The sequence below is a fragment of the Pelmatolapia mariae genome, unplaced genomic scaffold (assembly GCF_036321145.2).
Source record: "Pelmatolapia mariae isolate MD_Pm_ZW unplaced genomic scaffold, Pm_UMD_F_2 NODE_ptg000263l+_length_22925_cov_1, whole genome shotgun sequence".
Classification (NCBI taxonomy): domain Eukaryota; kingdom Metazoa; phylum Chordata; class Actinopteri; order Cichliformes; family Cichlidae; genus Pelmatolapia; species Pelmatolapia mariae.
In genome coordinates, this window is record NW_027051953.1 from 1,669 (window position 1) to 17,495 (window position 15,827).

Here is a 15,827-nt window from a genome sequence, read left to right on the forward strand (position 1 = left end):
TAGCACCTTTCATTAGACCCCAGCTGAGTCCAAATCAGGAGAGCGAAGTGCAGCTTGAGATAAGGAAACCAATTTTGATGTGTAAAATCGGCAGAGTGCCCATTTTGAAAAGAGCAAAGATGTAGTTTTACAGAACAGGGCAGATCAGTTCACTGGAATCAATGACTTTTTAAGATTCTTGCTTTTTATTTCAGCGCTGAAAGTCAACATTAACAGGATCAGCTGCTTCTGTGAGCTGTGTCCAAAAAAACTGTTATGAAAGCATCTGCTTCAACCAACCTGTGAGGCCTTGTCAGTATGAAATTGAGCCTGAGCCCTCGCCTCCTCCAGCTCCTTCTGCAGTCTCCTGCACTTTGCCCTCCACTGGCGCACAGCCTCTTGGGCTCTGGTCTTCAATTCATCTCTGCTCCTTGTGCTCTCGAGGAGTAATGCCTCCGTCTCTCTCCTCTCTGCTTGCCCTCGGCTCTGAAAGGAAGACTGAATTTATGAATAAAGTGTATATTCATCCTTTAGAATATAAAATCGTGTGCAACCATTCCCATACAAGAAGAATCTCAAGCATCTTATTACCACAGGATTAGTTTATTCACATCTTAATATTAAAATCTGATAAAGTTGTGGCTTAGAATAAAGAGGTAAACATCATGTGAGTGTACTTCGTTATAAAAGGTTGATTATTTAAGCTACCTGTATGTCCCTCAGCTGTTCCAGCATTCGCTGCTGCTGTTGCTCTCGCACCGCCAGGTCTGACGATAATTCCTTGTATATATAGAAAAGAAAGGTCAAGGTGTGTGTCTCTGTGGAGCAGAGAATTGCATTTTAGATTATTTCAGTGAGTGACTATTGCTAGTGTGAGGGGAGGGGGTTGGGGAAGCAGGAAAAAGGGAGAGTGGAATAATGGGTTTATGGTGGGTAGGAAAAAAGAAAAAGGAGGAGAGAAGCAAAGAAAAAAAGGTGTGATATATTTAAAGTAAAGATAAAGAATAAAGGGTTGGCATGATAGAGCTAAGAAAGAGACAAAAGACAAAGACAGAGAGAGGTCAGAGGCAGCTGAGGGTGTTTACACGCTACGTACAATTGGATTATCTACATCGCTGGTCTGAAAAGTAATCTAAAAGAAGAGTTGCTCTGGATTAACGTAATATCCACAAGAAAATCACAATCACTTTGAAGTTGCAAGTTTGAATTGGAAAGCAAGGGTAAATAAGGTAACCCTGTTGCCGTTTAGGCGTTTACACTGAATAAGGCTGTCAGTTAGGAGTAATTAGTCATACACTGATTAGTCACAGACCTATTAGACTGTATATAAATTCAGCCACTGAAAAATTGAATCTTCCATCCCATTCTCCTCATTATACTTCATTTTTCTCATTTACCACTAAAAATGAAACATTTCCAACGTCTATTTCGATTTAGACATAAAAACCGCACGAGACGCCCCAGGTGATACATGCAAACACCCGCATATTCTCTCAACACCTACTCTGCAATAGGGGAAGTGTGGGCGTTTAAACACATTTTCAGTAAAAGAAACATCAGAGATTAGAGAAATGTGCCAATGCTTGAAGTGCAGCTATTTCTACCAACAATTTATTGATACCAACTGCAGCCTTGAACGCCCCTACTTTGCAAGGAATTGCAATACTCTTTTTTTCCCCTCCTTCTTCTTCTTCTTACATCTTGTTTCAGTGATGGGAGTGACACATTGCACCAGTTTGAGAAGGATAAATGACTGCCTGTTGACTCCTGATCTATTCCAAATGTCGCTTCATCTGACGATATAAAAGGGATCAAGGGGTATGGAGCAGGCAGGGGATGCGACCGTGGAGGAGAAGCAACAGACCCACATACATAACCTCAGCACGGGGTGGAGACAACAGCATGGGCAGAATCAAAAGCATGCTTGCGATGTGTTCATTGTGAACTCCAGCTGAGACTTCTTTAGTCTTTGGAGTAAGACGACCCGAGAAATGCACCATCTTTCTTTTTTGAACCACCTGTGACTCGCACACACCTTCAACTGTAAGCTGAGCTGGACCCTCTCCCTCTCTTTACAGTCCAGAGCCCTCTTCAGTTCTTCGACTTCACCACGGACCGAGGCTTTGCACAGCTGAACACGCAGTTCTGCCACTTCCTTTTCCAGGTCTGAGCGATCTATTGACACATGCACACCGCTATCAGCAGACGTACATCCACAGAGTGCTGTTACTGCACGGTGGAAATAAAATAGAAAAAAAGTGGAATAAAAATGACAATCAACAGGTAAGCAACAGTGTCAGGTTTTTGGGTTTATTTTTTAAGGGAAATGTAATAAGATTCACTCTCAGTTTATTTTCAGAATTCTTTTGCAAACTGTCCTTCAGCAACAGCTGGTCCCCCCAGGTGCCACACGGCGCCTTCCCACTGCTCCTAAAGCTCAGAATGGGTATAATGCCGTGGATGATATTCTCTACATGGGTCACTAAAGTTAAAGATTTGGTCACTTTGGTCACCGACCAAACATATGCTGAACAGAATACAAAAGTAGTGAAAAATTGTGCGACTCATGAAGGATTCTCCACAACTTAAATACTAATTTGTAGAAGCACGCTATGAGGATTTAATGAAGTTATTATAAACTAAGAAATAATCTTTCACTCAACCTAATACTAAACCAGCACAAAACCCTTACATAACCTAACCTTCTAGAAAATGTGAGACACTTAAAGAATCTCTCATTTTGGAGCTTTCACTGCCTTTAAAGACACTTTGATGTCCTAAAATCAATGTTGCAAAAAAAACAGAGACGCACAGAGTTGGATTTTCAATACTTTTCTCAAATATACACTCAATTTTCTCTCCTTTCATGGTAATAAATCTTTGACATTCTGTGTAGTTCAAATCAATTCTCAGTCCTCTCACCAACGTTTAAGTTTTCCTTTCACCATCTTGTTTCTTGCTGGCACTGAAGCCTCTCTTTTTACTTTGCTCTGCATTAACCCACTAACCAATCAAACCTTCAAGACAGAATGAATACAAAAACACAACACGAGGATAACGGGGGGTGTAAGATAAGCTTCTAACTGTAACTGTTACCGTACATTTTCTAAGTAGTGTTTCAGTAATTACAATTATATTTAAAGGGGAACCATTTTGCTCATTTTCAGTGCTTTATTTTTATTCTTGAACTCAACTAGAGTAGTTTTACACTTTGCATGATTTACTGTTAAATATAAAAAATACTGTTCTTAATCTTTTATTGGGCATTAGTGCTGCCTCTGTGTCCATCCTCTCTATGAAGCACACAGTTTTAAGCCCCAGTCACACACGCCTACAGACTGGTCTGCAACCACCTCGCAACCACTGGTCATGAGAGAAAAATGTGTATTCCTGCTTGCAAATTGTTCCTGGAGGTTGGTGGCAGCTTGTGTGAAACTAATTGCTAAAGCACCACTCACGCAGCTCTAGAGACGGGTCAGTGACTCCCTGGTAACCACCAGTTGCTAGGGAGAAGTGCATATTTCCTGCACAGTTGGCAAGAGGTTGCACGAGACTGCGAAAAATGTCATATTAGAATTGTTGCACCAAAAACGTCCTGGAGACTTGTCTGCAAACACTCAGAAACTTCTTTCAAAGGAGTGGAACTGAAAAGTGCAACGCAAATTGTGAAAGCAATCACAAAAACGTGCAGCGCCCTCTTTGCACAACAACTGATTTCCCCTGGCAACAGCCTGCAACCACTTTCCAGACATTCAGGGAGTACACAGTTGTTGATAGTGATAGGACACTGCTCCTGTGGTCACTGACGCCCTCTAGGCCTGTGTGACTGAGGCTTTAGCTCCTCTTTCTTTAAGCCAACTTTCTTCTGATTGGCAGCCCCCCCCCAAAAACAACAGCAGAGCCATCATGAGGGAAAAAAGCCTAGTTAATTATAGATCAAGCGGAAGCCCAAGATTTTGGCTGGTAGAGATGAGCTACACACAATGATGTTATTATTTGAAAATTTGGCCATGTTTAAAACGAGCATCCATGTGACAGATAAATCATTTCACGGTTTAAAAATTTTGGTATATCTTGTGAACACATTGTGAATAAATGTAAGTCCACACTCAAGTTTTCACAGTGAGCAGGCTGCATTTTTTGTTTTGCTCTGTTGTCTTGCGTCACCTTCTCTGCGTTTCATTTCTGCTGCTTGCTTGTAACTGTGCTGTTTTCCTGTGTTTTACTGAACACCCCGAGTATTGAGCAAAAGACGGAAACAGAGCTGTCGGTGTTTCATTTCACAACTCTGTACATTTAAAACCCGAAAGTTGTCATCCTAAAAAACAAAATCTTAGCATCCATTTCCACTGGCACAGCAATCTTTAAAACCATCCATTTAACTTGCATCCATACACTCTCTTCTCCCCTGACAACTGAATACCTGGCCCTTGCAGCCCACCTCTTCCACCATCCTTGTCAGCATAGCTGCCATGTGGCTGAGCACTGGGCCGAGAAGTCTCCAGCCGTGCCCTCTCATGCCCTGTCTTCTCCTCCCTTGTCCTTTGCAGCTCGCAGCGCATGTCCTCCACCTGGGGATCATCAGCCGTGTAAGCAAACGCAGAAAAAAGACATCCGACTGTCTGACAGCAGGCAGAACAACACTGAAGATTTCCAAAAAGTCTCTTCTCATCTTACTGTTTTGTCTCATGAGGTTTACTGGTTTACCTACAATCAGGCAGAGGACAAACAAACCTGTTGAACGAGGGACTCTCTGCTATCTTCTGACTGTTCCAGCAATCTTCTGGCTCTCTCTAGTTCCTGCCCCATCTGAGGACAGCGAAGCAAAAACAATTTACATGAACAGGTGTTTCAGAATTTGAACAGTATCAGGGTTTAATCCAGAAACTTAAAGCAGAACGAAACGAAAATCATCAAAAAAAATTCAATTTTTTAAACTTAACTTTCCTTGCCTGAAAAATAATAGACATATCTGTTTAACAAAAATTCCCAAATAAGAGGACAATGAACAATCTGTCAAATAAGTTGGCAACAAATCATAGCCTATATTAGTAAATAAAAAGTAAACATAATTTGTATTACTGCAATTATGAAAACTGTAACATTAAATAGAAAGTTTCAATGTCATTTTCAGCTACAATGCAATAATAAAGTCCCTGCATGCCTTATTTAAAACGATCGTTGAAGCAGTACGGCAAAAACTGAAACCAAAATTCTCGAAGGCGTTTAGATCATCCCAAATTTTCTCTAATGCAAAAACGCTCCTTTAACACTCAATTTCTTCACCTTGGATTTCTCCCTGTCTGCTTTGAGCAGCCTGGCTGCCATCTTCTCCTCTCTTTCACTGGCTCCAATTTGGCATCTCCCTAAAGTCTAAAACACACAAACAAAATTCCATGCAGGAAACACTATTATTGTGAGACACTATAAAGATGACACATGAGAAGTGCTATTGCATCACAGTATCCCCTGCCCTCCCCCCATCATCATCGCCTTTTTCTTGGAACGAGATACTGGCATCATGGTGGATTTGTACAAGAGCTTAGATCCCACTCCATCCCACTCACTCTAAGCGGGCTGTGGTGATGAATTACCGGCTGCTAGCAATAACATCTACCCAAGTGACTCATCATCTATTTGATTCACATCACAGCGGGCCCATCGGTGGGGAATAAATGTGCCCTCTGCTCTCCCTCCTCTCCTGCTCTTTAGTAGTGAAAGAGATTATTTTCCTCTTCATTTCCTCATGCTTGTTTATTTACCCTTAATTTTTGGGCAAATGCATTATTTCCCATCGCCCTGGGCCCCGCTGGTGTCCCATTAGGGCACGACAGAGGAGAGGGATGCAAATGAATTGGTAGCTACCATCACTACACAGCGTGTTGAAAAACTCTTGCTCACACAGGTTATCAGTCTGGATACACAGCGCCCCTCTGTGGTTCACCGGTAAAATACAACAGACATGACAGATTGGGAGAAGATACAGATGAACCAAGAAATATCATTAAGCGGCATTATGCTGATGATCTATAATGTGGAGGATTTGTGTGGTTAAATGTAAAGTAGCAATAGAAATGAGTAATAACACAAGATAATGCGCAACAAGCTACATCACTAAAGTGCACATAATGACAGCGCTTTCACAGCCACTTGTGCTTTCAGACAAATCATGTCTTGACAACGATCGTGATTGGTATTAAATATAAGAAAGCAGCAATTGCTTGCTTAGCAACCATCTGCACTATAACAACGCAATTACCTTAGTGTGTTTTATAGTCTCATAAAGCAGAGCGAGCTTTAAGAACCTTATAGAATCTGTTATTTAAGGTACAGTAACCATGAAAGCCACTAGAAACCTCGATGTTTTCCCCTGTTGTGTAACTGTATTTGTGAGGGAGAATAACCATCCTTGTATCTAAACCTGTAGGTTACTAATCCCACCAAGTATGCTTACTTTGACTTCCCACAAATTCTGAACAGACAACCTAAATTGTTTTTGTTGTTTTCTACGGTCCACTATACTTTCACTGTAATATCTCTGTACCACAGATGGCAGCATTATTATGTTGGGAAAATCCCAGTGTAACAAAAGACTGCCTGAAAGGCTGCTGAAAGCCCCAAGCTGTTTTGTGGAAGGTGCTACTGACATGCTTTCATCAGCCAAATTTCTGCATATGTGAAAAAGCAGGACTAAAGAGAGATTTGAATGTGTAACCTTTCCAACTGATCTCAAAGACTATTTTGGTTGAAAGTGAAACTGCATTTTGAAATCTATAGAATAAATCTGATTGTCCAGTAAACGGACCGCAAAACATCTATTATATTTTCATTGAGTGTTCACTCTTCTGATGAATTTGAGCTTGCTTTCTTTATGCTGCGTAGCAAAACAAGCTCTTCTTTATTTGCGCCTAAAATGCCGTCCAAACTTTTCTATAGCAGTTTCCCACGCACAGACCTTACCTGGGTAAGCTGCTAAAGTGTATTATTGGCAATCCAAACACATTTGGCAACTCATTTCAGCACTTTTGTATCAGTCTTAGACAAAAACACCAGCGATTTAACACCGGACAATCCCCTTGCTCTTATTTAGTAAAGAAAGTAGGTCCTTTGCTCCAACTCTTTCCCTCTCTTGTTTGCCTGCTGGCTGGCTCGGGGCCAGGTTGTTCTTGTTGCTGTCCTCCATATTAATGCAAATGCTTCACCAAAACATGGAGCAGAATGATCGCCGTTGTTATCCCTTCTAAACTGCAATGATTGATGAAAAGCTGGACTGAGAAGCAGCTCATTGTATTTATTATTACTCATTTATTTTCCACAAGTGCTTGGCCAATTAGATATCTGCCAGAGAAACTTATTATTTTGGTAATAATTCCATTCTGAAAGTGCGTGCGCCTCATCTGTGGGAAACACAGAGTGACCAACACATTCTTATGCAACGCCAGAAGGAACACGAATAAACTTGCAAAAAAATATATAATCACATTTGCACGAGGCTTGTATTATTACAGGAACTCTGTGTTATTGTAGAATTTGCATTTTTAAAATCTTGGATGTATTATAGATATATTTGTGATTAAGATCGAGGATGACTTTGCTGATCACCAGGTAACACGGATCCCAGTCATAACTTTAATATTCACTTGGCGCTTTTAAGTGTTGTCTCTAATAAATGAATGAGGAAAGTTAAGTACGGTCATTAGTTATAGTTAAATCTTTCCACTGAATTCATGTGCCTCCATCTTGCCCCTAGCGATAAGAGCGAGGTGTGGGAGGTGAGTGGCGAGGAGGAGTGTCACCTCCTGCGGCTCGTCAGACACGGCCGCCCGCTGCTCCGGCCTCCTCTCTCCGCCCGTGCTCCTCTGCTCGCCGTGCATCTCTCTCTCCAGCTCATGCAGACGCCGCTCCACACGAGACGACACCTACAGACGGCGAGAGAGAGAATGAGCGCTCCTCAGGTCACGAAAACATTCGCGCCGGCGCAGGAATGGCGTCAGCGTACGATAGATGAGAAAACAGGAAATTAAAAGTGCGGATGATAAAAATATCTTTCATAACTGACTGAGTGTATTACATTCGCGTTGCAGCGCCTCCCTGCCTAATCAGGAAGCATCATATCCACCTGTAAAAAGACAGCTTTATCTTGTCACGCCCACAGACAGGATGAGATAAAAAATATTAAACATATTGGGCGTCATGTGGGGCTGTGTATTTGTCACAGTACTGATGGTGCAGTAACAAGCTGTGTGCCTGGAAATTAAAGGGAAATATTTGCTAAAGTTGGAGCACTATGAGCCTACTTTAAAAAAAAGAGGAAGCCATTTGTCTTTTGAGATTTTCTATTCCAAAACTCAAGCTATTTGCATATTTCATGCTTTATACAGCAGCTTTCATCCATCAAAATTTGTGATGCGATGGCCTTAAATTCTGGATGCCTCCGCTTTTCTTTACACATTCACAGAGCCAGAAAGCACACTTGAAGTACTGGCAATGAAATACACAGCCACAACTCACTGAGTCCTGTCTCAGGGAAGCTGTCATGTGCTCTGTGAGGCTTTCCATCGCCCGCCTGGTGTCAATATCAGCCCTACAAAAGAAGGGAAAAAACAAAAACAGACAAATCAAGCTGGCTGAAAATATTTACACTGCAAAACACTGGAAATACTATTCCAGGACCTCATAAATGCATTATTTGACAGCACTAAAAAATAATTATGCAGCTTCGGATGCTGAAATACGACGCTGGATCAATTTGCTCTGGTCAGCGGCGCTGGGTAGGAGTGATTTTTAATAACTTCAAAATGTCAAATTCTAATCCGTTTTGACTGCGTGCTGCCGTCTCTTTAAGTTTCCTGTGACACTTTTATCACCTTTTCATTAAGGAGACTTCACAGAGATGAAAACCGTGCTTCTGTTTGCAAACCCCAAGCAAAAAACTTTTTTATGTTCGGTGCATATGAAAAGTAAAAGATCAATATTCCAACACTGTCTTCCCAGAGCCGAGAACTTAAACTGTTGACTCTGTGGGCAGACGTGAAGAAGAAGAGACTATAAAAGCCTGCTTGCATTCATTGTGGCTTACTAAAACAGTGCGAGATACATAGTAACGCTCTTGGAAACGTATCGCTCTTCAATTTAATAAACTGTAAGAGAGCCATCTGCTGTTACTAAGCCACATTTGTTTTTCAAAAAACAGCCTATTGTAATGAGCGTTCTTTTCAGAGGTCAATGCAGTCAGACTGAATACAAATGAGAATAAACGTATTTAGTGTGCCTGTCCATTTTCACCATGTCAGTAGTGAACGACTCTGCAGCTTTTCTAATTTGGCAAAGAGAAACTAGCACCAGTGCTGCTCTGGCTAACGGTTTAATTATGCTACTTGACAACAACAAACCATTATTGGAGATTTGGCCATAAAATGACTTTTGCAGTAAAATAAAAACAATAGCTGTTAAATTCAGTTGTGAATGTGTTGTGTGAGAACGTATGAGCTTTTATGTTCAGACTTCAGATACCGGTTCCTCCGGAGGATTTCTCTATCCAGGTCATCAGACAGTCTCTGCTGGTCACAACGCAGATCCCTCAAGGACTGGTGCAGGGTATGAATCTGTGTGAGACAGCCACAAACCCACGCTGAATACAAAACGCGAGACACGAGCAGGGCACGGCTGAGCGGCGCTCCACATCACTGCATCGTAGAAAACACACTACAGATATCTGAAAGGGAAAAACTAACACAAATGAAAACCCATGTGAATAAAATGATGTTGATGGAAAATGCTGCAGTGAGAGCACTCTCGCTGACAGGGGCTAGAAAGAGAGAGCATATTTCTCACATACTGGCTACTCTTCATTGGCTGCCAGTGAAATTCAGAGTTGAATTTAAAATCCTTCTCTACACATACAAGATCTTAATAATCAGGCCCCATCTTATATTAAGTACCTCATAGTACCATATCACCATGTTAGAAGAGGTCATGTGGAACCAGTTTAGATTCGGGACACAGACACCCTCTCTACTTTTAAGATTAGGCTTAAAACTTTCCTTTCTGATGAAGCATGTACAGTAGTTAGTGCTGGATCAGGTGACCCTGAGCCCTCCTAGACTGCTGGGTGTTTCCCATGATGCACTCAGGGTTTCTTCGTCACTCATGTCTTTTTGTACTCCATGTGTTTATACACCTCTCTGCATTTCATCATTAGTCATTATTAATCTCTGGCTCTGCCCAGTACTGTTTCCTTTATCCCGTCTCTTCCCCTCAACCCCAGAAGGTTGCGGCAGATGGCCGCCCCTCCCTGCTCCTCCAGTCCCGCCAGAGATTTCTTCCTGTTAACAGGGAGTTTTTCCTTCCCACTGCCAAGTGTTTGCTCATAGGGGATTGTGCTATTGTTTGGGTTTTCTCTCTATTATTCTACAATCCTTACCTTACAATATAAAGTGCCTTGAGGTAACTGTTGTCGTTATTTGGTGCTATAAAAAGACTTAAATTCAACTGAACTGACACATTAGGCCAAAGGTGGCGTAATATATTTCTTATTTACAGGTGATTGCTGCTGTCCAGTGAAAACATGCAACCACACAGATGCCATATTGGTTTAGAGAGCTGTGCCTCCTGACAATAAAAGTTTCAGGAGGCATTCTGGTTTGTTACAAATACTAGAACTATATTTATTATACAGGATGCAGAGGTAAGTTTACACCATAATCCTCATCTTATATTAACAGTAGCTCAGGTGATAGACCAGTAAGGTGAGCGGTTCAATCCCTGTCTGCTCCAGTCTGCATGCCTTGGGCAAGATATTAGCCCCAAATTGCTCTCCGATGCATCCATCAGAGTGTAAATGTGTGTGAGTGTTAGATAGAAGCACTAGAAAAAAGTGTTGGTGTGAATGAGGCAAATTGTGTAAAGCACTTGAAGTGGTCAGCTAGACTAGAAAAGCGCTATATAAGAACCAGTCCATTCACAATTAGTAATCATAAACAGTTCAATGATATAATGTTTAAAAAGAGTAATCCAATTCTCCGGCTCCTTTTTGTGTTGTTGGGCCATCAAACTAATGTGATTACTCCCATCACTTAAATAAATTTACAGTCTGATTCTGTGAAACTCTGACTTGGAATAAGAGCTGTAGATGAGTTATTTAGTCTCTCATCTTCAGTTCTGCTGTTGATAATCGTCTCTTAACTTTCTCAATTGGGACTCAACAAACAGGACAGTCTGTCTGAACTCTGCCTCAACTTCTTGACTCCATGTCCCATCAGTGTCATTAAAGAGATTTAACACACATAAAGATTAATTAAGGACTAGTTAAGACGATAACACATAAAAGTGACATAGCCGACTGACAAATAATAACCAGCTTTCTCCTACACTATGAAAAATATTCATGAGATTCAAATGTTCATCTATTTTTCTAATTTTTGTTAGCCTCATTTAGTGTCAGACTAGTCCCCTGAAATACTGGATTTAGGTTACTGGATTATCATAACTGTCCATCTCTCTATCCATCCTCTTAACTGCTTATCAAGTTCAGCAGATAACCTATTGTTATGTATCAAATGAAAGAGGTTTATTCAAATAGGAGATGATAAATCAGCATATCACCTGATGCTTTCTTTCATTGAAAAAATTAAATAGCAGCAAAAAAGTCTGGCAGGAATACGTCAGTAGCCACAATCAGAATCTCTGACCAAGGCGGCAGCAGCAGAGACACATCCACAGAACCTGATACTGCATTTATGGGTTGTGATTGAACAGCCAATTTTGCTTAGGAGGTTTCTAATTAAGTTAAATGACCCAGAAGTATTGTTTGGCAGTCACAGTAAGAGCTGCACAAATTCTACAAAAACTGAATAAAAGTGCTTCAAAGCTTCCTTTATTACCTCCATCAGCAGAGGATACATTACAGCATTCTTAGGAAAGTAGAGGAGATCATTCCCATAATCTATAGTGACTGAAAATGATCAACAAATCTGACAAGATAGCACAGCTCATATAAATATTAAACACGACATCTATGTCCGCAACCTGATCCTATGTTTTTAATTTTTATCACACAGCAACACCCACAGTTTAACTATTAACTATTGGCTTCTTGTTGAGCTTTTGCATTGTAAGAAGAACGCAGATTTATAAAAACGTTCTAACTTCAGATTATGAGCTGTATTAACTGATCAAAGTGCCTTTAAGTTCCACTGTTGTTCAGCTGGTAAGAACATGTTGAGGTGGAGTAAGATGTGCATTTTCTAATCTATCTTGTGGATGTTGTACTTTTCAATACAGCAGACATCCGCTGTGACACTGTAAAGGAGTCTAGTGTACACTATCCTCCTCTTTACTTATCAAGTCTCCTTCACACCTTTCCTTGACCCCATGACATTTTCCACTGTGGCCAGTGAAAAGTAACTTTTTTGGACTATACAACATACTCTATGTGGATCTACCCAATATGCCCTCTAGTGGCAATATGCTGAACGTGAATGAAGCAAAGTACTAGCTGGTCTGTTGTTCCTTACACCGTCTCCTTCCAGGCTGGTATCCTTGAAGCGAACATTGGCAGATTGAGACCTCCTCCTCCTTCCTGGAGGGCTCGTGTAATCCTTAAGTGGAGAAGTGGGGTAGAAACGCTGGCCTTCTGAAATCACAAGCATACATTTTATCAGAGGTTTGCTTTGCAAACTAACAAACAATATTAACATATAGCAGGAAGTAGAACACTTTCATACTCTGAAAAAGATTTACTAAACAAAACTCGATCACTGGTTCTACTGGTCATTTTTTTCATACCTGATCCTGAGAAAGCTTCCAGGTCGCTGGTATGCAGGGTGGAGGCTGAGGAGCTCCGAACCCCGTTGGATCGCCTCTGTGTCTGCAGCTGGCTGATTGACTCCTCTAGGTTCTCCCTAAGCTGATGCATGAAAAAGTATAAATGACTTAGAACGAGGGAGAGAGACGTTTTTGTTGTTGTTTTTAAGCAAAAATGGGAGTGTCGTATTTGGGGCCCTTTCTTCACATACTTAGAGAGAATGGATTTGACCTCACTGTCAGCATCATCTGATGATCCATCTCTAACCAGCCATCTCTGACTGCTTAGTGTTGCTACAAAAGGCCCCATGCAGCTGTGTATGATAAATGGGCTCAACTGGCAAACTGACCCCTAAGAAGTCACTCCCCAGTTTTGTATTTTTCTGGGGGTTTTCCCTTCTTTTCCATACAGTTTGTCCTTGTTGATTGCCTTATGTATACTGATGTATAATGCTGTCAGCAGAAACTGATCTAATAAACATATAGTTGGCAAACAATTGGGAGTGTCATTCACTTAAAAAAAATCTGAATAAAAAGGCATAAATTAGTTGGTGAAACTGTTAGAATTAATATGTGCTTTATTTATCACAAACTTTGGGAAATTCTTGTATTATAGCAGCCTTAACATAAAACATACAGCAAAACAGCTTAAATAAAGGACAGCAAAACAAACTAAATAAGGAAAAAAGGGGCATCGATCATCAAATTCTAAATAAATAATTTTAAAAATGAAACTAAGTTCAAATGTAAACTCAAGAAAAAAACCCTAAATGGCTCTATAACGTAAAATAGCTAAATAAAGCAGAATAAAACAGCCTTAACATATGTAGTACAGCAATAAAATAAAATAGAAGACATCTAAGAGAACAGGCATCTCACCAGTGCCATGGCTTCAGCCTGGTCGTCTGTGTGCTCCCTGTACTGACCCAGCATCTTGTCTACTTTGGTCAAGTTCCTGCTGGTGTCCTGCCATTAAGACACTTCCAGTTAAAGACTGCTGAAATGTGTTAAGGATTCAAAATAGGCTATACACACAGAGCTATCCATCCATTCATTCATTTTATTACATATACAGGTGCCTTCATTAGCCGGAAACCACAGGTGAAAAAAAGCACATGAAAGACACAGACGAATTATGTCTCTGACACCAGTGGTTGTTTTTTCATTCCCAAACTATGAACGTTAATTATGAATTTATACCAACACTAAATCTTTTGTGGCAAGCTTGACTGGTATCCATTTATTACTCATGTAAATAGGGAATACATGCCATTTAAGCAGGTTAATTCTCCAAAGAAGAGACACAAAAACAGGAGCACTCTGAATCACGACAAACACAAGGAAGAGCATCACTGCATTATACTTCAATACATGCTGCCTTCTCACACGGCAATTGCTTTTTTTTCTTTTACATAATAACAATTGAACCATAAACTGATGGAAAACCCTAGATTTAAAAAGTGTATAAACATCCTTTAAATGCAGTAACTAAAGAGTCTGATACCGAAAATTTGCTGAAAAAAGACCAACAGACCATTGTTCAGTGTGTTACCAGCCTATGATGAGATGAAACTTATACCTAAGTGATTTGTAATCTCCCAACACCTGACTTGGTCGTATGGTTGGGGACAAACACGGGTGAATGCTTGCAGGTGAACCCTGAACAGATCCACATAGCATGTCTTTTCTATGACGCAAACCTGCGCAAAGTACCTGTAAGGTGTTTGCAAGAGTGCTGATTTTCTCGGAGATGTCTACGGTTCGCCCGTCGATTTCTCTCCCGTTGCCTCTGGCCCTCTCCCGGCCAGGTCTGCGGTGGGCTTCACGCCGCCGTGACCGGTGGTCCGGGGTCCTGCCGTATGAGTCAGAGTCGCTGGATATATCCATACTTTGAGACGAGGAGCGGACACCGTAAACGGCTGACTTCGCAAAGTATGGCGCAGCACTACTTTCATCAGCGGAAAACGCTGTTAAGTGTACCGTTAATCAGATTAAGAACGAAAATGGGATGCCTGTAAACTTTTTTCTTTTTTTTTACAATTGATAACTCTGTCACAACAGCCACACATGGGAGCCGTGTCACCATTGTTTTGACCACACATAAGGAAACAGATATCTGTCAAGGAAACCACGAGAACCAAGGGTATCCTGGCATTGTTGTGGGCGATGCTCCTCCTGGCTAGCAACAAGTGGAAACTCCTGTAAACGTTAGCCAGCTAGCTAACTAAACGTTAGCCAATGAATTTAACCTTGCGATAAGACTACAAAACAAAAACTACAAAGCAGAATCAGATGGAATACAAGCTACCGTCAGATGCTAATTAAAGAGAAGAGGTTGAATTCACGCTATGCGGAAGACAGCCATCAGAAGAACAACCCTCAGCTTCACCGTGCTGTGGCAAGTTGAACTAGCCGCGTCTGAGCAGCAAAACAAACGGACCAGAGCAACTCTGAGGAACGCCGGGAAGTGTAGGCTGCCCGTCATGGAGCAGTGTGGGAATTAATTATTTGAGAACTACATTGTCCAAAGGTGTGTTTTTGCGCCAGTACTGCCGCCCTCGAGGATAGAAAAGGGGAAAAAAAGAAAGTTTTGTCCATATATATACTGAAAACCATAAGGTGGTATTAAAAAAAAGAATTGTATTAAAAACGTATACATTATACTTTAAGTTGTATTATAATAATAATAGTAATAATAATAATAATAATAAATAGCATTATAATTATTATTATTATTATTATTATTTTGTGCTTATAACATAATTACAACGAACAAAAAAGTTGTGTAAAAATGTAGTTTATCTATGAGCAAAACTTTTAAAATTCCTGCAAATCCTAGTCAAGAAGGGGGTGGACTACATTCTGCACAACACCAGACTGTCTCAATAATTTCACCCTCCCCTCCAGCAGCTGAAGAGAACCTCCAAACCCACCAGAGCCGCAGCTGCCCGTCCTACAGCATCCCCAGCTTCACAGAAAACTCCTGTGGCCCGGTAAAGCAAACTCTGCACAACAGTGCAGTGCAGCTCCACTTGGTCACTCTA

The 15,827-nt window shown here is 41.0% G+C and overlaps 1 protein-coding gene across 1 annotated transcript; it reads right to left on the reverse strand.

Moving 5' to 3' along the window:
• Positions 1 to 279: 279 nt before the first annotated feature.
• LOC134622884 (centrosomal protein of 128 kDa-like) lies at positions 280 to 15,190 on the reverse strand (the record flags this gene model as incomplete). The annotated part of the gene is made up of 13 exons (XM_063468193.1): positions 14,497 to 15,190; positions 13,663 to 13,749; positions 12,766 to 12,886; positions 12,495 to 12,613; positions 9,493 to 9,584; positions 8,491 to 8,563; positions 7,776 to 7,898; positions 5,266 to 5,352; positions 4,714 to 4,788; positions 4,403 to 4,550; positions 2,015 to 2,154; positions 688 to 759; positions 280 to 465 (listed from the first exon to the last, which is right to left on the reverse strand). Coding segments are annotated over exons 1-13 (1,497 nt in total), but the record flags the coding sequence as incomplete, so codon positions are not given.
• Between the last annotated feature and the right edge of the window lie 637 nt (positions 15,191 to 15,827).